The sequence below is a fragment of the Capronia epimyces genome (assembly GCF_000585565.1).
Source record: "Capronia epimyces CBS 606.96 chromosome Unknown aczIQ-supercont1.4, whole genome shotgun sequence".
In the NCBI taxonomy this organism is placed as follows: domain Eukaryota; kingdom Fungi; phylum Ascomycota; class Eurotiomycetes; order Chaetothyriales; family Herpotrichiellaceae; genus Capronia; species Capronia epimyces.
In genome coordinates this window covers 2,197,289-2,219,433 of record NW_006912907.1, presented here as the reverse complement: position 1 = coordinate 2,219,433, position 22,145 = coordinate 2,197,289, and the positions used below count along the sequence as shown (strand labels likewise).

The 22,145-nt window shown below is 54.3% G+C and overlaps 9 protein-coding genes across 9 annotated transcripts; 5 read left to right on the top strand and 4 right to left on the bottom strand.

Annotated features, from left to right (window-relative positions):
- Window positions 1–1,051: 1,051 nt before the first annotated feature.
- On the top strand, window positions 1,052–2,210 carry A1O3_05427 (uncharacterized protein; the record flags this gene model as incomplete). Its single annotated transcript, XM_007735550.1, has 2 exons — window positions 1,052–1,250; window positions 1,306–2,210. The coding sequence occupies 2 exons, from the start codon at window positions 1,052–1,054 to the stop codon at window positions 2,208–2,210; spliced, it is 1,104 nt and encodes a 367-aa protein (XP_007733740.1).
- A 688-nt stretch (window positions 2,211–2,898) lies between these two features.
- A1O3_05426 (serine/threonine-protein phosphatase PP2A catalytic subunit) lies at window positions 2,899–4,098 on the top strand (the record flags this gene model as incomplete). Its single annotated transcript, XM_007735549.1, has 5 exons — window positions 2,899–3,060; window positions 3,113–3,154; window positions 3,203–3,308; window positions 3,360–3,966; window positions 4,026–4,098. 5 exons carry the CDS (start codon window positions 2,899–2,901, stop codon window positions 4,096–4,098), a joined length of 990 nt encoding a protein of 329 aa, XP_007733739.1.
- Window positions 4,099–4,792: 694 nt separating this feature from the next.
- On the bottom strand, window positions 4,793–6,509 carry A1O3_05425 (agmatinase 1; the record flags this gene model as incomplete). The annotated part of the gene is made up of 6 exons (XM_007735548.1): window positions 4,793–5,594; window positions 5,709–5,777; window positions 5,891–5,905; window positions 5,986–6,076; window positions 6,196–6,292; window positions 6,366–6,509. 6 exons carry the CDS (start codon window positions 6,507–6,509, stop codon window positions 4,793–4,795), a joined length of 1,218 nt encoding a protein of 405 aa, XP_007733738.1.
- A 1,287-nt stretch (window positions 6,510–7,796) lies between these two features.
- Window positions 7,797–9,347, bottom strand: A1O3_05424 (uncharacterized protein; the record flags this gene model as incomplete). Its single annotated transcript, XM_007735547.1, has 1 exon — window positions 7,797–9,347. One exon carries the CDS (start codon window positions 9,345–9,347, stop codon window positions 7,797–7,799), a length of 1,551 nt encoding a protein of 516 aa, XP_007733737.1.
- A 1,308-nt stretch (window positions 9,348–10,655) lies between these two features.
- Window positions 10,656–12,572, top strand: A1O3_05423 (uncharacterized protein; the record flags this gene model as incomplete). Its single annotated transcript, XM_007735546.1, has 3 exons — window positions 10,656–10,891; window positions 10,971–12,180; window positions 12,393–12,572. 3 exons carry the CDS (start codon window positions 10,656–10,658, stop codon window positions 12,570–12,572), a joined length of 1,626 nt encoding a protein of 541 aa, XP_007733736.1.
- A 985-nt stretch (window positions 12,573–13,557) lies between these two features.
- Window positions 13,558–14,412, bottom strand: A1O3_05422 (dephospho-CoA kinase; the record flags this gene model as incomplete). Its single annotated transcript, XM_007735545.1, has 1 exon — window positions 13,558–14,412. One exon carries the CDS (start codon window positions 14,410–14,412, stop codon window positions 13,558–13,560), a length of 855 nt encoding a protein of 284 aa, XP_007733735.1.
- An 813-nt stretch (window positions 14,413–15,225) lies between these two features.
- A1O3_05421 (uncharacterized protein) lies at window positions 15,226–16,758 on the top strand (the record flags this gene model as incomplete). Its single annotated transcript, XM_007735544.1, has 1 exon — window positions 15,226–16,758. The coding sequence occupies one exon, from the start codon at window positions 15,226–15,228 to the stop codon at window positions 16,756–16,758; it is 1,533 nt and encodes a 510-aa protein (XP_007733734.1).
- A 319-nt stretch (window positions 16,759–17,077) lies between these two features.
- A1O3_05420 (uncharacterized protein) lies at window positions 17,078–17,911 on the bottom strand (the record flags this gene model as incomplete). The annotated part of the gene is made up of 1 exon (XM_007735543.1): window positions 17,078–17,911. The coding sequence occupies one exon, from the start codon at window positions 17,909–17,911 to the stop codon at window positions 17,078–17,080; it is 834 nt and encodes a 277-aa protein (XP_007733733.1).
- Window positions 17,912–18,555: 644 nt separating this feature from the next.
- Window positions 18,556–20,124, top strand: A1O3_05419 (uncharacterized protein; the record flags this gene model as incomplete). Its single annotated transcript, XM_007735542.1, has 1 exon — window positions 18,556–20,124. The coding sequence occupies one exon, from the start codon at window positions 18,556–18,558 to the stop codon at window positions 20,122–20,124; it is 1,569 nt and encodes a 522-aa protein (XP_007733732.1).
- Between the last annotated feature and the right edge of the window lie 2,021 nt (window positions 20,125–22,145).

Below are 22,145 nucleotides of genomic sequence, written 5' to 3'. Positions count from 1 at the left end.
GAGGATGTCGAACAGCGCAAGACGCATAGCGAGGAACAGCACCGTCCTTTTATTGATGGAGGGAGATCTGTGTGTGACGATAAGCGTACTGAATGGCAGCATCCTGCTCCTCGTGTTGGTCGTTGGTCGGGCGAACTTGTGGCCGTCTCGGTCTGGACAAACGAACTGGAAGTGATCAGGAGATCGTACGAGCCCCTTAGCCGTATACTCTATAGAGCGGGGCGGCAGGGCGAGTGAGGAGTTGGCCAATGAAGAGCGAGTCGGCCGGCATGCTCGCCTTCCGACACCCCCGACTTTCAGCGAGGAGAAGGGGAGACGTCGGTGACGCCCTGGCCACTACTACGAGTACGAGTCCTCGTACTGTCTCGAGAGCTGGCAAAGTTCTTCAGGTCAGGGCAGATCGCCCTACTAGTACTTACGGTAACGCCCATGTGGCTCCCCTACCTTCACGGAGTATGGTGAGTTTGTCGCCGACAGAGGTGTGGACTCAGGTGCGGCCATCAAACCAGCTGTGAAGGTTAAAGCTGGCGATTCTCTGGAGGTAAGAGCCTGCACGTCATTTCTCATGTGATGTCCCAGTCTAAGAAGTAAAGTCTGCTTTTTCATTGCCTTTCGAGAAGAATCAACCCACTTGCTGTGCAAGACGCTTTTCTTGTGTGTACGAGCGCTCGACCAGGATGAGGACAGGGTTGTTCGAGCATCGAAGGGTAAGGTAGGTTTGCCGAAGACAAGAAGCGTCCAAGTCACAAGTTAGTACCAACGATGACGTCGGGCCACAGACGCCTATCTTCGCTACCTACTTAGCCCCAATTAGTGCTGGCTAAAGATACTAGCTGGTCGGCAATGGGCAGGTAGGCCGGGGTACTAACTGTTCGTAGTAGCACGGCGAACGCAGGTCCCATCATGCATACTGCCGACCCCGTCAGGCAACAGGTTGTATTCGTCGGCAGACTCAGACTCCATCGCATGCCTTCATTCTGAATTGCAAACAAAGCAAAGCAGATCACACACCATCTGTCTCTATTCATCACCGACCCTACCCTGTACCATCATGGCTCCCACTCCTGGAAGCGCTCTCAGAGCGGACTCCCTGCTGGAATACATGGCCAAGAGCATCCCGACCCCGGCTTCAGATTCTCCCCGACAAACGCTCGTCAAGGATCCTTTTGCTGCGATTGCTGTGTTCTCCCATGCTTGTATGCTTGCGGTAGGGTTTCGACTCATCGGGCTGGGCGAAGATCACAACATAGGTATGTGCATGATGTCCAGTCGCGCGCAAGCAATCGTATCACTAACAGGACGCAGAAACTCGCTCCGAGTCCCAAGATGTACAGCCATTGCCATCTGATTGGGACGCTTCCTCCTCCTATGCCTTCCGATATGCCCATTCTCAGTCTTCCATGGAATTCCTCGTCAAGGTGAACCGTCTGGGTGGCAAGGCCCTTGTGTTTGGTGCCGGCCTGGGCGATGACAAAACCGCTTCTTTCGAGGTTAAAGCCGATGACTACATCTCAGAAGGCTCTCTGAAGGAGGCCACCACGAGTTCCGACAAGGCATCAGCTCTGAAAAATGTGTTTATATCTAATGGGCGTATCGCGGATTTGGCTTCGCTATTCAAGGTGAACATCATTCAAAAGCTGGCACCGGGCATTCAGAAGGCTGGGTATGAAGACACCCAGTCGACCCTAGAACAGCCCAGGCGGCACGAAGAAACTCGCCCTCCCGAGAATGATCCCTTGCGAGATGACCATCCTCGACCTGCCCGCCCATACCCTTTTGATGATCCATTAGCGGCGGGGCCACGAAGACCTCAACCGCCGGGTGACTTTCCGCCACCGGGCTTTGAAGACGAATATGAGATCAATAGACCCGGACGGGGATTTGCAGCCGGTCGCCAGCCGTTTGGGAACATCGGGGAAAGAGATCTCTACCCACCTGGTCTGGGTCCCCATGATCCTCTCAGGATAGGACCTAGAGGAGGGTTTCGTGGAGGCGGTGGAATGCACCCTACATTCGATGATCCTGTATTCGGCGGACAAGGTGGAGAAGCTCTGTACGATCCAAGCGTGCCTCCTGGAGCACGATATGACCCGATTGGACCAGGTGATGGGCCGCCCAATCTTCGAGGAGGGTCCCGTTTTCCTGGTGGTAGAGGTGGTGGTTTCGGGGGAAATCCATTTGGTGGCTTTGGAAGCGGCGACTTCATATGAACGCTGTACACTAATGACACGAAGAGACGAATATCACGAAGAAGCAGAGGGTTCAACGACATGCATATTTAGCTAAGCTTTAAGACGGTCTTAAGCCGTGAGGGTTGAAAAGCATTACATACCTTAACATCCGGGGATGGAAGTGATCTCTAGAGGCCTGGCCTGGCCTGGCCTGCAGGAAATTCTTCTTGATCACCAACTGGCTTGAGAGAAGACTACTGTGACATACATTCCCAGGTAGTTGCAGTTAATCAATACTCATATACTAAGAGCATGCTGGACTGTCACTCACTTCTCCTATCTTGAGAGTCGGGCTTGGCGGGGCGTTGAGCTGGAGGCAGCCTATTATTACTCCTAGGACCTATCACGCCTGTGGCTTGTAACCAGCACTGCATGGTATGTCATGCCCGCAACTTAGGTTCATGACAGAACAACACCACCACCTTTTCCATTCAACACTTCATCTACACCCCATTCTCGCATCCCTTTACCTTTGTCAACTCCAGTTGCGCGCGTGATATTCGCCCACACCCTTCCCTGCCCACCTCAGACACCGTTGTCGCTCGGCGAAGCACGACCACAACAACTTTTCCGCTCAGTACACGACATCTTCAACGACACTCATCACCTCCTCCGACCCAACCCTTCCACCCGAAACCTATCGCGCCGTTGAATTTTATGTTTGACCATGGATTCAAAGATGGACGTTGACGTTGGCAAACCGGCGCAGCCTCATGGTCTGTCGCCCGCAACAGACCCGCAGTCGATATCGACCCTGGATGGTTGGATCGAGAGCTTGATGGACTGCAAACAATTGGCCGAGAGCGATGTCGCGAGGCTTTGCGATAGAGTGAGCAGGAGTGTGCTCCAGGATCATGACAAGAAACTGATATTGGTGACAGGCCCGGGAAATCCTGCAAGAAGAGTCGAATGTCCAACCAGTGGTAGGGTAAATCCTGGTCATGATCGAGTGAGATGCTAACAAAGTGTAGAAATGCCCGGTCACAGTCTGTGGCGACATTCATGGGCAGTTCCACGATCTAATGGAACTGTTTCGCATCGGTGGACCGAATCCTGACACGAACTACCTCTTTATGGGTACGTTGGTTATCGAACAAGTCTGGAGAACAGTGATTGACTTCAGATCAGGAGACTACGTGGATCGTGGCTATTATTCCGTCGAGACCGTGACCCTCCTTGTTGCCCTCAAGATCCGATACCCTTCTAGGATCACCATCCTGCGTGGTAACCACGAATCCAGACAGATCACCCAGGTGTACGGGTTCTACGACGAATGTCTGAGGAAATATGGCAATGCAAACGTCTGGAAATACTTCACCGATCTCTTTGACTACCTCCCTCTTACCGCCCTCATTGACAACCAAATCTTCTGCCTGCACGGCGGGCTGTCGCCCAGCATCGACACCCTCGACAACATAAGATCCCTCGACCGGATTCAGGAAGTGCCTCACGAAGGACCAATGTGTGATCTCTTGTGGAGCGACCCAGACGATAGATGTGGATGGGGCATCAGCCCCCGAGGTGCAGGATACACTTTTGGCCAAGACATCTCGGAAGCATTTAATCACAACAATGGTTTGACGCTGGTGGCCAGAGCCCATCAACTGGTCATGGAAGGATACAACTGGAGTCAAGATAGGAACGTGGTGACAATCTTCAGTGCCCCGAATTACTGCTACAGATGCGGCAATCAAGCCGCCATCATGGAGATCGACGAGCATTTGAAGTACACTTTGTAAGGAGACCCTATCTGACCGCGCTCTTTTCTGGGCAAAACTGACGAATATCTGCCAGCTTGCAATTTGATCCCTGCCCTCGCGCCGGTGAGCCCATGGTCAGCCGAAGAACACCGGATTACTTCCTCTAAGCGAGAGCCCTGCGTTATGCATCCTGTGATGCCCATGCCGGCATAGAAAACAAGGCAGACTGGGCCGAGATACATTTTGTTTCCCTTGGGTTATGCCGTGGCAAGTGTAAGAGGAAGGATGACGTTAATGCAGCTTGATCTTCGACGGAAAGACACATGAAGACCGAAGAGAAAACTGCGAGACGAGACTGGCACGGGGACGGGACGAGGAAATGCTCATAGACAACTACTACACAACATTTGTTTTGCACACTGGCAGGCAACTCATATCCTCATATCCGCAGGCCGGGCGACGAAGGTCCTTGCCACGTCTCACTGATTGGTCTCTTTGCTCAAGATCGCGTCCACCACGCCCGCTGTTAAATTGTACTAGAGAAAAAGAGAAGACCATTAATGAAGTGAAGAGCCTTTGGTATCGAACTCCAGCCTCGCAAGTTGGATTTTGCCTTCCCAAACTTAGGCTAGTCGTAGTTCAGTTGTTATTTGCCCGTTCGCACACCCTCTGCTCGCTCGGATTTTCCTTGCATGCAGCGCCCAATTTCCGAGGTTACATGTAAATACAGTCGACGGGTGCAGAGATTCTTAGTCATGCGCCCAGCTATCGATCTATTTTACGGATGCATGCCACGCGGGCCAGAGGGAGCCAAGCCAGCTTCAAAACTAGGACTCGTCCCCTTCCACAAAGGTCGGGACACTAGAACTCATCCCCTTCCACAAAGGTCGGGACGTAGTCGGCCTGGGTGGCATTGAGAGTCAGGGGCCCCTTCTTGACCATGAGGGTCATGACCTCGTACAGGACGTCGGCGGCGGCCATGGTGGTCAGCTCGGCATTTGTGTCGTAGGCCGGGGCGACCTCGACGAGGTCGGCGGCGACGAAGTTGATGCCCTCGAGGCCGCGCAGGATGGTGCGCAGCTCGCGGGTGCTCCAGCCGCCGGTCTCGGGGGTGCCGGTGGCCGGGGCGAAGGCCGGGTCGAGGGTGTCGATGTCGATGGACAGGTAGACGGGGTTCTTGGTGCCGACGCGCTCCTTGATGCGGCGGATGATGCCGTGGACGCCGATGGTGTCGATCTCGCGGGCCTCGACGCGCGTGAAGCCGCAGTAGCCGTCGTTGTCGTAGTCGGACGGGCCGGACAGCGTGGTGCGGATGCCGGCGTGGATGGAGCTGTCGTTGGCCAGCAGGCCCTCCTCGCTCGCCCAGTAGAAGTAGGTGCCGTGGTTGATGGCTGCCTGCTTCGACGGCGCCCCGCCAAACACCTTCGGCTTCCACGTGTCCAGGTGCGAGTCGAAGTGGATCACGCTGATCGGCCCGTACGCCTTGTTGATGCTGCGGAGCAGCGGCAGCGTGATCGTGTGGTCGCCCCCGAGCGTGATGATTCGCGGCAGCGTCTTGCCCGCCTTGCTGAGCCCGGCCTCCTTGGCCGCCGTGAACGGCGTGCGCATCAGGAGCGCGTTGTGCCCGTCCTCGATCTGCTGCAGAGCATATTCGTTGTCGTACCTGAATGTGGCCAGATCAGCCATTTCCTTGTCAGCTCGCTTGTCCTGCGCCGCCGGAGTCTCTCCTTTCGTCCCGAGCTGATCGAGAGGGGACGGGGGACCCGGAAAAACTTACGAGGTCACGGGAATGTCGCCGCAGTCAATCACTTTGCCCCAGAAGTTGAAGGGGTTTTCTTGCAACGGTCTGACAGGTACATATTGCACGGTTAGCTTTCTGTCTTTTTTCGTCCTTGGTGGACGATCGACCCAAGGAAGGGAAAGGTAAATATTCGGGACTGGATCAGGATCAACACTCACACGTTGTATCCACCACTGAAGCCGACCCTTCGTGAGCCTTTGATGCACCGGAAAAAAGGAGTGTAAGCCTGTGAGTAGGATCGTAATGAACGTACTATAGATTCAGTCGTCTCGAACCTTGTCTGATCCCGCTCGGTCCGAATCGAGCTCCAGGTCGATACGAAGTGCCGGTGTCGAACGGCGCGCCTGGTGATAGCAATCCGAGTGCTCTGTTAGTTTCGGATCTCTCATGGTCGCTGGATCTGGATCTGGATCTGGGTTTATTCTTTTGGGGTTGTTGTTTCTTTTGGTCCACACTAACGTACCCAAGAAGGCAATGTCATATTTCTCCTCGTCGCTCGCAAGGCAGGGGAAGTAAGGCAGACGGCCGAAGGTCGAGATGCCGGAAAAGACAGAGTCGGCCTGTTGCGCCTGGTCAGCCTGGACTATCCCGCCAGGAGTCAAGATACCCGGGTCCAGGTCCGGCTTCTCTCACCTGTGTGCCACCGTCACCTGGCAAGGTGTTGTACCACAGCGACTTGTGCGGTCCGGCGATGGGGGTCTGGTCGTGGTCGTGGTCGCCGTGGGCAAGGGCACAGCTGGCACAAGCCGCGAGCAGGGCAAGCGGTTTCAATTGCATCTTTGCTTTTTGAGAGGGACAAGCAGTCACCCAGAACAAACGGAACAGCGGCAAGGGTGCAGAGGAGGGCAGGTACAGGTAGGCCAGGTAACGTTCACGAAGGGGAAAAAAGATACCCTGCCCCGCGAAGTACTTGTACTGACGAGAAACCTATCGGCCAAGGGCGCCAGGGTCCGCTTCTCACCTTTTTGCCCTCTCAATCGTGATGATGGGTGATGGATGATGCACATAGCCTAAGGTAGCTGCTAGCTAGCTGTAGCTGTAGCTGTAGCTTAGCTATAGCTACGCCCAAGCCAGTTCCTGCAGATAGGACCGGCGGTAGGTCACGGATCTGACCACGCCAATAATGCATGACTGGTTCCTGTTACCTAACATCGACTTGAAGTTGGGCTGAATCTGGGCCACGGGCCTGACCCTTGGACGATGATAACAGGACTTTGCCTGCCGAGCTGGGAGCTGTGACCGAGCTGTGACCGATTCCAATATGGCATCGCCCCCGCCGTCGCCTTCCATTGCAAATAGAATCTCCAAACCATGACGGCATAAGAAAGAATGGGTCGCTGGCTCGCAGACTACAGATCTCCGACCGACCGACCGACCAGATCGAACTGGGCACCTACCGTACCTTCAATGGGTGGGCTCAAACAACTTTGGGGACCCTTCCCAAGGAACGCATGTCAGCGGTCTTGGGGGCGGGGCATGCGCAGGGAGCTGGGATGCCCACCACTGCACTGCAGGGAGCCACATGGTCGAGCAGCAGGACACTGGACAGTGGACAGAGGTGGGCGATGAATGAACCCGGCACCTGATGAGCCATCCGGCATCCGGGGACGGCGCGCACATGTCCATGTACCCATGTAGGACGGCCGACGGGAGGGATGGCCAAGTTGAGCCAATGCTGTGTGTCACGGCGTGGTCATATTGCTGTATGGATCGGACAGATGCTTATCAGTTGTATCAGCAGGAAAAGGAAGAGTGTTTGGATTTTGTAAGACGTCGAGAGAAGATTCCGGCGCTAGTCCACAAAGGGCAGCCTGTAAGCGTTGTAATGTCAGGACAGGACCGTTACTGGCTCCAAGACAGGCCCGGTACGGGCTAAGCAGGCCCAAGGAGCCCACTATTCCTGATAGTATGGTAGATCTAATAGTTATCTATCTCACCAACATGATACATCCATGTCATCAACCATGTGCTTTTCCATCCATCTGTAGCTATCCGTCCTCCGTCTTATGTCTTCCGTACTGTGGACGGAATCTCTAACCCAGTTCGTTTGCGTCATGACTCTATTCACTGTGGTCCATTTGCCACCGGCGCCGGTGTAGGTGCAGACGGGTCAGCTTGGCCATTCTCGGCCAGCTCGTCCTTGTCCATGCGGTCAAATGCCTTCTGAACCTGGTATTCCCAATTGCTGAAGGCGACAATGACCCACTCCGCCGCTCCAACAAGATACAGGGCGATGCACTGGCCGACCCAGAGCCCGGGGAGCCCCCAGCCGTGGAATGCCAGCCAGATTCCCAGGGGCAAGGCGCCACAGTAGTAACTGACAAGGTTGACCGCCGCTCCTATGTGCTGTCTGCCCATGCCTCGCAGTGATCCCCCGCAGCTGCCGTTCAAGCCGTCTGCGATCTGGAACAGAGCGACATACGGCAACACCTGCGCAGTGAGCTTGACCACTCTCTCGTCGTCATTGAAGATCTTCGCAAAGTCGTTTCGTGTGCCCAACAGAACGGCCAGGACAAGGGCGCCCATGACCATGCTGAGCCAGGCGGCGACGTTGGCTGACCGAGCTGCTCCCTTGGCGTTGCGCGATCCGAGCATGTTTCCAACCCGTGCGCTGGCAGCAACTCCGATCCCGAAGGGGATGGTGTTCATGACCTGATCGGCCGTCATAATGACACTCTGGGAGGCCAACGGAATCTCGCCGAGTCGGCCCGCAGCCAGGGCGACGATTTCAAATGCCCACCATTCGGTCCCGACGTGGATGACTCCGAGGATGGCGAGTTTGGCGAATGTGCCCAGGTTCTGGAGGCATCTCTTCGTCCAGCCACCCCAGCATTCGCCGCCTGCGACGAATTTCGCATAGAGCACAAGCCCCAGGAACGACAGCCAGTAACCGATGCCAGTCGCAAACGGAGCAGCAAAGATTCCCCAGCCCGCGACATAGACGAACAGGTAGTTCAGCAATGCACTGACGGGTGATGTGATTAAGAGCACATATGTTCCTGGTCGCATAATCTCCTGTGCTTGGAGATACTTCTTCATGGTCTCGAAGTAGATGTACCCCAGCCCGCCAGGGATCAGACAGCTAAGGAATTTAGAGCTGTCTCGCGAAAGCTGGTCACTCTGGCCCAGGGCTTTGAAGACGGGCTCCGAGCACAACCAGAGGATGGCAACGGGTAGATAAAACAGGGTCAGGACCACGAAGGCCCGCTGCAGCAGAATGCCCAGATCGTGCTTGTTTTTGCTCCCCGTGAACGTCGAGGATGCAAGAGTGTCTAATGCCGTCGAGCCTCCCATTCCAATCAGCCAGCCTGAGCACATGGCAAACATGTATGAGAAGGCAGCTGTGGAGAGGTCCTGTGGCGAAGCTCGGCCGACGATCAGGATAGAGACTGTCTGGAGAGAGTTCTGCAAAGTGTATGCCAGAATCACGGGAACGGATCCCCGAAACAAGACCCAGAACTCATGGAGGATGAGCTTTCGAGCAGGCGTTTCGTCCTCGGGCAGAATGTCGAGGAGTTCACCTTCGTCCTGGCTGGTTGAGCGATCATCGTCATCCTGCTTCTTCGGTAACAGGCTGGTTTCCTCGTTGGGTGTTTCTTGGATTTCCTCGTCCATCATGGCAACCGAGCGAGCTCTTTTTAACCGTCTATGAGTATGACGATCGTAATCTCTCCCAGTGAATGCTGACTTACCACAAGAACTATACCTGCGCACTCTTGCACGAGTTGTCAACAGGGAGACGATGCCGTAGGTAAGCAGCCAGAACAAATTGATCAAGGTCGTCAAAGAGTCAACAGGAACGAGGTCGATCGATGTCTCGTCGATGCCCCGCCCCACCACGATATTAGCCTGCCCGGTTTACTGTATAGTTATACGTACTCTGTACAAAAAGCGACACGTAAAGGAAAGCGTCAGTGCAGTAGTAGGGCGAAAAGGATGACAGCACTAAATGATCTCCTCAGGGGAGAGGCCTCACGTGCAAGCATCGGAAAACACATTACATTACCAATGGTTCAATCTGGGATGCTTTGTCGGTGGTTTGGTTTCTAGTTCCTTATCTTCAGCCGTGCATGTGAAGCTGGTTAGGACCCCCACTGCGTAGCCTGGGTCCGGCCCTGAGGGTTTTAGGGCTGGTGGTACAGATACCTGGACCTCCCAGGGCCCAGGGACGGACACGGCAGTTCCTAGTACTGGTGATGGCTTTCCATGGTCAGGGACTACTCCGTACCTTACGGAGTACACAGCAACGGGGAGTGGCCCACCACGGTGTACGGCGTAGTACATTGTCTGTACGGGTCTAATACGGATAAATACAGGTATTTAACCGTCAGGACGGTTGATAGCACTGCCAAGGTACTTAGTCCGGTACTAGTGTATCGAAAAACCGGGCCGCCAGAGCTTGGCATCAGCCTTCAACACCAAACCATCAAATTCCGCGTGTGGATTTGGTTGCGTTCTCTCTTATCGACGCCTCTGCAAGACTTCTACGCAAATGGCCACCACTAGTCACGATAGCACTGCCCATCCGGCTGGTCCATGCCTCGATCTTCGTCCTGGGACGAGCCCCTAACCCCCCGTGATTGACCCTGGTTCCTCACCCTCACCGCGCTCCGTTTCGATGCCATAATTCGGCTGACATGGACCGAGATAACACCCCTGTTGCACGAGGCACGCAATGTGGCCAGTCCCAGGTTCCTGGGGATTTGGAGGAGCGCCCACGCTGATCGATCCCGGCTACTACTGTACGAGGGACAACCCCCGTGGCATTCCTGCAGCCTTTGGATCGACCATTTATTCTGGTCTAACGTCAGATCTATTCTATACCTTGCGCCTTTCCCAGTGCTCGATCTCTCACTACCTTCTACCTGGGAGAATCTCTCTCTGTGGTCGCTTCTGTGCTGCTGTCCGGATCCTTCAAATACGATGACGGGAGTCCTGAAGGAGAAGCAAGAAGCCCCCCCGGCAGAGGGCGACACTGTCCAACATGGGGTGAGAGAAAAGCTCGAGTCGAGTACGCTGGCGCCACCTCCACCACACGTCGAAAACATCGTTACACGAGGAGGTGTTCGCGTGCATCCGCAACCGACCAGCGATCCCCTGGATCCGTTGAACTGGACCAGTTTCCAAAAACACACGATTCTTGCCGTGGTCATGTTCAAGTATGGCGACCCTGCCCTCTCCTCCCCGGAAAATTTGCAAAGAGTCGTCGAGATGATCATTCTGACTGTCTCAAACCAGATACTTTATGTTCACCTACATCACAACGACGACCGTGGCCAGTTTCCCGGATTTGCAGGAGCAATATAACATCAGCTACTCGCAGGTCAACTGGACGGTGGCGATCCCGGCCTTGGGTCTGGCGGTCGGCCCGCTGATCTTCTCGTCGCTGGCGGACATCTATGGGCGGCGCATCGTCTTCATCTTTGGCACGTTGATGGCCTTTGGCGCCACCGTGGGCGCGGCGAAAGCGCCCAACTACGGCGGCTACATGGCGGCGCGGTTCTTCCAGGGGTTGGGCGTGTCGCCAGCATCAACGGTGGGGCTGGCAGCCATCAACGACATGTTTTACGAGCACCAGCGCGGCCAGAAGATTGGGCTCTGGGTGTTGGCCATCGACAGCGGGTTGCTAGTCGGGCCGATCATCGGCGGGTTCATGAACATTGTGTCTCCGGCGTGGGTGCAATGGCTGTGTGCCATCTTGTTCGCCGTTTTGCTGGGCCTCGAGCTCCTGTTCATGCCTGAAACCCTGTACCCGCGGAACAAGATGCTGGCGGAACTGCCGCTGGCGACGGCGGCCGACGAGCCGGCCATCGACATTGAGAAGGTGCGACGGCGTCGTAGCGATGTCGGAGCCATCAATCTGGCGCGCACCAAGAAGCTGGCCTACATCAACGTGCAGCCAGTGCCCGGGATGCGCCACCCGGCGCTACACTACTCGGTCCTGCGCTTCGTGCTGACCTGGAAGTTCCTGGCCGTGTCGGTCTCGGTCTTCACCTACTGCTTCGTGTGGTACTGGTGGGTGCTGAGCGTCATCACCATGCTACCTGCCGCCTACCCGGACTACAAGCCGCAGATCCAGGGTCTACTGTTCCTCGGCCTGCTGCTGGGCACGCTGTTCGCCGAGATCTTCCTAGGCGGCGCCCTCAGCGACCTCGTGTGCACGCGGCTCGCCAAGCGCAACGGCGGAATCCGCCTCCCCGAGATGCGTCTGTGGCTCGTCTACCCGGCCGGCCTGCTGAGCGCTGTGGGCCTGATCCTCTGGGGCATCAGCATCGACCGCGCCTACCACTGGATCGTCGGCCAGATCGCCTTCTTTTTGTTTGCCGCCGGCATCCAGATGGGCAACACCGTCGTCTGCGCGTACATTGTCGACTGCTATCCGCTGCAGAGTATGAGCATGATTACCTTCTACGCCGTCCTGCTGAATCTGTCTGCCTTTGTTGATCCGGTGAGTTGGAGGCGATTGCTAGATTACCAACATGCACAGAATTGTCTTTGTTTCTGTCTCCTCCCGTCTCCCCTATTCCCATTGCTATTCTTCCACCTCTATTCTTTCTTCCTCCACAACCTTTTCCTTGTCTTTCCTTCTGCTTTTTCTACTGTTCCTATTCTTTCTGTTCTTTCTGATTCTTTTGGCTGACACCCTTTTCCTACGTCTAGTTCTTCATCGCCCCCTGGCAGGCCGACTCGGGCTGGACCTGGTGTTTTGCCGCTCAGGGCATAATTGTCTTCTTCGGCGCCATGCCTGTCTTTGCCCTCCTGCACAAGTTCGGCCCGGCCTTGCGGGCCAAGACGGGCACGCCTTCGTGGGTCAACCCGGAATTCGACACGTCGACATAGACGAGAGGTAGATAGATGAGTAATAGACCGATGTGTCTGACGACGCCTTTGCGTCTAGAGAGAATAGAAGTAGCAATGGTATTGCTGCCCCTCACGGTGCAACGAGGTGTTTTGTGCCTCCGGTTATTCTATTAAAGCTGGCCTGACCGGTGTCGCTGGCGATTCGACGCCTACCGTGCAGTGCAGACTTGACTTAATCCTGAAACTGCAGGATCCGCAGGGGTTGTCAATACTACAACACAGTTGAACTGTAAGCTCTCTCCGTGTATGCGTTACTACAACACAGTTGAACTACAAGCTCTCTCCGTGTGTGCGTTACTACAATGCACTTGAACTGTATGCTCTCTCCGTGTGTGCGTTACAATGCAGATGAACCATATGCTCTCTCCGTGTGTGCGTAGGCCTCCATGGCTTTAGAACTATTAGCTTCTTCGATCATTACGGTGCCGGTGCCGGTGCCAGTTCCGGGCGTTTTAGATGACAGGCCTGACCTCAGGTGATGTTGTGGAGATTCTGCCAAAAGACTTATATCTAAGTGCCATGAGAGTGAGTTCACTTCCTATCTCCCACGTCAATGGAGATCACGGCCCGACAGAGGCGGCGAAGGTGCTTGTGCTTGTTGGTGCTCTAACGATGTGAGGATCTTCGTGGCAAAGGTGCTTGTGCTTGTTGGTTCCTCTAACGATATGAGGATCTTCGGGGGGTTATGGGGGTCCGTGCAGGTTGTCGTTGATAGGGTTAGGGTTATAGTGAGTGAAATCGTCGATAGGGTTAGGGTTAGGGTCATAGTGAGTGACGGGTCATCGGCGCAAGCATTGTGCATCGATGTTCAAGTGGCCGCCTTATCATCTTTCGTCTCTATGCTCGACATCTTCGTCTCTATACTCGAGCTCAATAAGACGGTTCTCAACAGACCAGAAAACCTAGATTAGATATACTTCGACGGGCTCCTAAGACTCTTCTCAAACGTATCGTACTTCATCATTCATAGTCTGGTCTTTGCCAGTTCCTCTCCTCTCTCCTTGATCGTCTTCCTCCTCAGATACCAGTTGCGTAGCACTTCCCACGAGGCCACGGCAGCCGTGAGCGGCGGACACAATAAGAGCACCCAAGTCCACCACCGCGGACTCTTCGACTTGATATCCTGGACGACTTCTGCGATCTGGAGTTTCAAATCTTCCTTACTGCCGTCGTTGTAGAGCACATAGCCCTTTCCGGCATTCTTTTTGCCATTGTTTCTGTCCTCGCATCTTGTGGCTTTCTCGCGCACATCGACCTGGCTCTTGACCCGGTTCTCTGCATCTTCGGCCGACAGATGTGGATCGCGGTCACGCAGCCGCTGCATCTGGATCTTGGGGTCTGAAACCGCGACCACGATGACTGTGGTGCAGAAGATGTCGAGCCCGGATTCGAAGAGCAGAGGCACGTCTACCACCACGGCCCAATGCCCGAGGAGGTAGTAATACAGCATTGCTCGAGCCATGTAGAACCGCACCGCAGGATGGACAATCGCGTTCAGTTTCTTCCTGTCCCGAACCCTCTCTTCACTGTTGCCGAAGACCCTTCTGCCCAATGCCGGTCGATTCAACGGCCTGCCCTTCCCATCTGGGCCATTCTCGTTGCCGCCGCTTTGGGCATCCGACGCAGGAAGGAGGAGGTCTGGGGTGGTAGGGCCGAACGTCGCCACTATGCGACGGTATCCCCAGGTTCCGGGCTCAACTGCCTTTCGCGCCAGAAGGTCCGCATCAATCAAGGGCAGTGAATAGGGCGGAGACGAAAGCGTTGCTGAACAGGTCGACTTGCCGGTCGCAATTGAGCCTGTGAGACCGACGACGCGCATTTTAGCTGGTGTGCTGCTACCGTACTAGCAATGAGCAGCTATGGACAGAGTGTCAGCCGTATCTTAACACCTCTCTGTCCAAGGCCAGGAACACATGTTCAGTTACGTGTAGATACGGAAGTACTTTTGAATAATTAGTACTCCGCAGGTGGGCGCAGGTACCGAGGTCCTACGGCCGTGTGTCAAGAATCCGATTTCAGCGAGATAGTGGAGATTCGCCAAACGGCCACAAAGTTCCCAGTGCTGATCCCAAGGTGAGGCACAGACTCAGCTTGATATAATAAAAGCATCAACCTCAAGGATCCGATTCCAGCGGCGATAGTAGAGAAATCCCAGTAATAGTTGGGTGCCTACCTGGGCATTATGGAGGTCTTGAGGGAGATATCTCGGAACCGGATAATCTGATGATCCGGGCAGCCCACATTTGCCAAACAAGGCTGGCTGTCACCTGTCAACCGCAGACTTTTGATGACACCGCAAGGCTGAACTTCCAAACCTGATATCTGATTCTTTATGCCATGAACGCTACACTCCCCAAGCTGGGAATGACCAATGACCAATAACCAATGACCAATTGAGGCAAAATATTATTCTCCTCCAACCCAGTGAGACAAAGAATCGAAGACTCATATTACGACACGGCTGCAACATAAATTCCTTCCACCACCGCGATGAAGACACCCAATACCTAACTGAGTGAACGGGATCTGTCTTTTGAGACATATGATGACACTGGCCGCCTTAGCCTATAAATCGACTTGGAAATCCCTACGACCATCTTATAGGATTCTTCAATCCAAGCTGCATTCCACAATGGCCTCAGTGTCAATCTCCTTGACTCCCGCGGAAAAGCTGTTCCGACAATGTCTCCTCGACTGCCGCAGTGAAATGCAGACCGTGCCGGGGATGAAAGACCTAGTGCTACGGTTCACGGGAGGCTGGGTTCGGGACAAACTGCTGGGGGTGCAGAGTCACGACATCGACGTGGCCTTGAGCACCATGACGGGATGGCAGTTCGGGCAGGCGATGCAGACGTTCATGATGGACCACGGGGCTAATTACGAGCAGGAGGCGATCCGGCAAGGGATCAACTGGCAAGTCAAAGACATCCACAAGATCGAGGCGAACCCGGAAAAGTCGAAGCACCTCGAAACCATCACGACGCGAATGTTCGGCATCGACGTCGACCTTGTCAACTTGAGAAAGGAGGTTTACGACGAGACTTCGCGCAATCCGCAAATGGAGTTCGGAACCCCCGAGGAAGACGCACTGCGCCGCGACGCCACGGTCAATGCTCTATTCTACAACCTAGACACACAGCTCGTCGAGGACTTTACTGGCCGAGGCCTGGACGACATGAAGCACAAGATCATCCGCACGCCCCTGGCGCCCTACCAGACCTTCAAGGACGATCCGCTGCGAGTGCTGCGGCTGATTCGCTTTGCCTGTCGACTCGGGTACGAGATCGACGCCGAGGCGAGAGAGGCGATGAAGGACAAAAGGATCCATGAGACACTGCGCATCAAAATCAGCAGAGAGCGCGTCGGCGTGGAGATTGGCAAGATCATGGACGGTCCTGATCCGTACACAGGGCTGAAGGACATCAACGAGCTCGATCTCTACGCCACGGTGTTTGCCGATCCAAACGCCGCAGATCTCACTTGCCCAGACGCCGAGAAAGCACTGCGCGCGTACGATGGACTGCGACGAATCTTGGAAGAGAAGGCTGCGATCTGCCTGGCCTTGAAGCCCAAACAAGACCAGGCACTCAGCTGGTTTCTGGCCGCCTACGTTCCCTGGGTCGACTCTTCAGCTGGAGCATACGCTGCATCGCGCGAGGGCATCAAGGCGACCAACACCATGTCCAAGGTTCTGAAAGACGCGATCGACCTGCGCCCGCAGATTCTTCGCGCGGTGGACGCGGTGCAAAACGACCAAGCCTCGCGCTCCCAGGTCGGCATGCTCCTGCGTCAGTGCAGGGAGGTGTGGAGGTCGCATGTTTTGTTCTCGCTGCTCTGCGACATTGTCGACGCCGACTTTGTCCAACCCACCGACCGCTACCAGAAGTTTGTCGGCTATATTCACGAACAGAAGCTAGAGGATGCCCACCTCATGCCTCCGCTGCTCAAGGGCAACGACATCACCCAGGCCCTGGGAGGGCCGAAGGGCGGTCCCTGGCTCAAGAAAGCCGTCGACCTGCTGGCCGAATGGCAGTTCAGCCACCCGGATGCGACCAAGCAGCAAGCCATCGACATGATCATCAGCAAGAAGCCAGAGCTGGAGATTCAAGATCAGCACCCGCCCAGGCCTACAAAGGGCAAACAGAAAAGCCGCAAGTTGCCTTGATTCTGGGCCATGATTGTTGACAAGCTACGCCCACTGTGAGGCCCTCCTCGAAGGCACAAAAGGACGATTTGAGTTTCATGGTCATGTCATTATTAGGATCCTCAGTCAATCTCTCGTTGAGATGCTCGGAATTCAGGTGGTAATATATATGGTCGTTAGCGCTTCGCGGTAGCCAGCATTGCAGCGGTATGACACAGTCTGAGATAGGGGAGAAGATATGTACGGAGTAGTCCTGATTGTCAATCTTGCCAGGGATGAAATGTAATGTTTCCATCCCATTCTTTCCCACGCCTTTTCGCTCGCCTACCCACCACCGGCCTCATTTCAACAGCACAATCAGCAATAACAAGATGACGATCAAAACGATGATGGTCGTCATGCCCCAATTCTGCTTCACTCGCCGACTCACGCCCTGTAACCGCCGTGTCGCACCGTCCAAACGACCTTGATGCCTGTCCACGCCACGATCCACCTCATCTAATAGGCCTATTTGCCCTTCGAGCTCGTCACCCACCTGTAGGGCCAGATGTCGCTGACGGCCGATTGACTCGCCCAGTCGGTCCAGTTGTTCATCTTGCTCAGCAATCACTTGTTGATGGTATGCATGGATTTGTACATTGTTCAGCGATGCGGGATCGGGGGTTTGCACGCGACTCGAGTCGTCATCGGTGTATCGAACGGGGAATAGGGCGGCACGATTAGCTTCCTCTACTTCATCCAGAGATTCTTGTGAAGGGTTATCGCGGAATCGGACGTTCTTCGCCGCCTGACTCTGCGTAGATGCTTGCTTTCGTAAGTTGGAAGCACGTCGCTGTTGGGATTCACTGGACTTGCGGGTTTGTGCCCGCGCAAAGTCGTCTTTCAGTGCAGGGTCATTGGGAGACGAAAGAGTGGCCGTGGCCGTGGTGGAGTTCTCGCCATGGAACTGTCGGGATAGGTCATTGTATTGAGCGCGGAGTTGATCGAGGGATTCGTCGTCGTCAGACCGGGTGGACAGTAATTCGATGCCTTCTCGAAGAGATTCTAACGAACGAGCGAGGTTGGAATCTTGGGAGGGGTTTGGATCGAGTTTTAGCGAGATGGCGCGCTGGCGTTCTAGGAGCGAAAGCTTGATGTGGTCTGCGAGGAGGAGCAGCTGGGATGGGTTTGACATTGTGAAGAGGAGTTGATGATTAGAGGGATGCTTGGGAGTCGGCAAGGGCAGTAGATACGGAGAAGCTGTCGGCAAAGGAAGGTCCCGTATAGGTGAGGATGAGGTTGTATGTGATCGAGAAGTGTCACGGACCCAGTGCCGGTGTTCACTCACATAGGAGTGAATTCAGTTCTTGAAGTCGGCCAGAACAGTGCAGCCTGTATCGAGTGAGGCATGGAGCAGGTGCAAGTACGTACCCTCGGTCTGTATCGGCGCCGGCGGCGACGGGAGCTGGAGATGATGCGGCCGCCAAGATGTGGCTGGTGCCGCCTCACTAATAGTGCCAGCTGCCACTGTTCCCCGGTTGGGGCGCAAGACGCCTTATTCTTAAGCGCCCCGTGCCCACTGGCTAGGTGGTCACGATTCCCCTCACTACCAATAGTGGCCGGGCTGGTGACAGCCATGTCGGGGTCCGGACCAGGAAGGAGTTCCGAGGCGGGACGAGACAACAACGCATATTGCCTCGCTCTCAGGTCCTTCATACTTGATTCTGATTCTACCATTACCATGTTGACCTGCTTTTGCATCTTGCAATGGACAACCACAGGCCCTACCCTCCGAGGCCGAGCCCTCTCAGCACCTATTACGTCTCTCTACCTCCTTCTATGCAACCCCATTTCGACGCTCTCTTTGCCGAATCCGTTCGATCTAGCCCCAGCCTATCCCCCTCAAGCTCGTCTTCAAGCCTGTCCACCCATGGCGCCACCCAGGCCGCCACCCAGGGCGGCAACTACGACGAGCCGCCTTCCAAAATCGACCTCCGAGCCCTCGACTATGTTACAGACTACGATTCGCATTTGATGTGTCCGATATGCCACGTCCCCTTCCTCCACCCTGTTGTGCTCGAGTGTGATCATACGTTCTGCAACTCCTGCCTGAAAGAATATCGAGAAGGGGCCAGTAGTGGTGCCCGCTCACGATGTCCTACCTGTCGAGCTGTCTTATCGTCGGGACCGCGGAAAGCCTCTCGGCTCATTGTGAACATGTGTAATGAGACCAAAGTCCGGTGTCCCAATGACGACTGTCAAGAGGTTCTTCCACGTGGCTGTGTCGAACACCACGCTACAAAGGAGTGTCCGCATGAAAGGCTTCGGTGTCCCGATCCGAAATGTGACAAGCTTGTCAAGAGAAGGAATCATGTGCCGGCGCAGTGTATACACATTTCGCACATCGAATGCGACTGCGGGGCGGTGATCGAACTGGGTAAGGGAGAATGGTTGCGGCATAAAGATGAAGATTGTCCCAACACCGGGGTAAAGTGTGAGGAATGCGGGCAAAGGATCTCGGCCAGTGACTACCCTGGCCACATCTGCAACCCAGACGACGACCACAGTTGTCCAGGGAAGCAATATGGCTGTACAGACGACTTCTCACCTGAAGACTCGGAGGCTCACTTGAAATCATGCCCTCTGGCTCGGTTGGCCCCTCATCTCCAGAAACAATCACAACTTCTCCAGTCACTGCAAGAGCAGTTGATCATGGTCAAAGTACGCAATGAGGTGCTTGAGAACGGGTTTGAAAAGATCCATGACGTTCTGAATGACCGGGTTCTCCCTTATGTCTCACATTCAGACCATTCGCCAGCAGAAGCTTCGGATATTGAAGAAATTGAACGCGACCATATCCCCTCGGCCTTGTCGCAGCGTGATCTGCTGATGCCAGCACATCTTGGCGATCTGACACCATCTGCCGACCCAGACTCGTTGTCCATCTCTCAAACACAACAACACTTGCTGGCCTTACACGAATCGCTGCGTGGAAATGTGTCGAACATTGAGAACAACATTTCTACCTTGACCAACACCATCTCCGACCTAGATGCACGAACATCTATGCAAATCATGAACGAAACTCTCCGTATCAAAGAAGACCTGGCCCATACCAGCGCCGCATTGTTCAGCACGAGAGCGCAGGTTCAGTGGTTGATGAACCGAGAGAGGGTAGGACAACAACAACAAGCCATGGGTATACGTGGTCGAGCACCATCTGCGCAGCCTCCAGTGTCAAACCAGGCTCCTTCAGCCCGGAGTTCTGTTTCTGAAGGAGGGGATTCTTCCGGCCAGGGCCAAAGTCTAGAAGGTCAGCCATCGGCATCAATTCTGGGATCCAGTCCAAGTTTTCGACCTCAAATTAGGCGACAGAGCGGTGGTAGTCAAGAGAGAGTCAAGTTATAAATGGCCTGGACAATCTTTTTTAAGGCAGCTGGACGAAAAGTCACAAGTGCTTGGACGAGTTCATAGCTGGTAGTGACGTGTGCTTTGACGGCTCTAGATAAATGAATGAAATGATACCCATGACAAGTGTAGTAGGAATCTACTTCAATCAGTACTTCAAGATCATGTCGATTCGTCTTCTTCCGCAGTAGCCCACGATGTCGATGTGTGTGGCCTTACGGGGAGTAATATTTAGATTTCAGATACTTGGCAGCAACTTCAGGTATCCAACTGCTAAGGTATCCAGCTGCATCTAGCTGCTGAATTGCAGGTGACACTGACACTGCATCGAGCTAAGACACCCAGGTGATGGCAGATGGCAGATAGCCACACCACACCACACCACTTCACTTTCATCATGGTGAAAAGTGCCAAAAAAGAATAGGCAAAGAAAAGGACAAAAAACAAGTTCGAATTTATAGGTATGGGCCCTCAATCGTTGGACTGGAAGGGCCGGCCCCTAAAGGAACGGATAACCACTCAAGGCAGAAGACTGCAATCCTCTAATTAGTGCCGAAGGCGTATCCAAGAGCCGTGGTCGTACCACTAGGTCACCAAACCTACCACGATGGGCGACCAGAGTTGTGAAACAATAAAATATATCCCTCGATTATTGCAAGCAGCCTCTGTTGAAACGGGAGTATTCCCCGGTGTCATCTCTATTTCTTTTATAGAGTCTGGGCTCCTGCCAGCTTAGGTCTATTTCATTTGATGGAAAACATTAAGCGTTGAACATTGAACATTGAACTTCAGCTTCTGCTTTGTTCGTCTCATGCCTTGACTTTCAAAGGTGCTAGTGAGTGTCCAGAAAGATCTCATGGCTCAGGAGGAACTGTATGAAGAACACGCAAGGCGGGCATGAATCAGAACACGTAAGGCGGGCATGTGTCCTGAGTCCTGAGTCCTGAGTCCGAGTCCTGAGTCCTCACCCGACACTGCTCTGGCACATATGCTACAGATATAGATACCATGTACCTTGGACAATCCAGAAGGGCCAGTACAGTCACCATTGAAGTGTCTAACTTGGGCATTCCCAGCCTTGCCCTTGAACCAAAAGGCTGGTAGGCACACCTATATAGTCGGGTCCCCCTGATAGACAACGTGAAACATTTCAACCTTCGATAGACAACATGGAACATTTCAACCTTTGGCGTGAAGACCACGAGTACTCAGCGACGCGGTGTGGTACGTGATACCTGAACGAATGGAAGAGAAGAGAAGAGGTGAAGTTGCCCTGCCCTGAACTGCATATTTCCTAGCCTTCCTTGAACTGCACAATTCTTGCTGGCGCTAGGTCTATCACTTGTCAGGACACCAGTACGGCATTGCAAATTGCACATTGCACCCAGCCCAGCCGAGAGACACAGCAACCCTTCTTTCTGCCTTGGCCCTGACCCTGACCCTTGACCATGACTTTGGCCCTGACCAGACCCACGATACAATCCGATCCGATCGTCAAGATACAAGATACAAGATATAAGTTACTGGAATGGAGCATTTTGACCTGCAGTGGCTTGCGAATACCAGCTGGATAGCAGCAGCAGTACCAGTACCAGTACCAGTAACAGGAGCAGGAGCAGGAGCAGGAGCAGGAGCAGGAGCAGGAGCAGGAGCAGGAGCAGGAGCAGGAGCAGGAGCAGGAGCAGGAGCAGGAGCAGGAGCTGATACATCACCTTCCCGATGTCAACCCTTCAAGCGTAGATGGAAATTGGTTTGGTATGCACGAGAACCAGAACCGGAAGCCAGTCAGGCTGTGGACATTGCACGCGAGGAAGTGTGAAGTACTTTCTGTGATGGACTTAAGAGAAGTATGAAGCACCCTTGGTAATGGACTTTTGAAATCTCAAAAACTGGACGTGGTCGAAGATCGAAGGTGGTGAAGTGAACAAGATACTGTTACCCGGCACAGACAGACACAGACATAGACACAGACATAGACACAGACATAGACACAGACATAGACACAGACATAGACACAGACA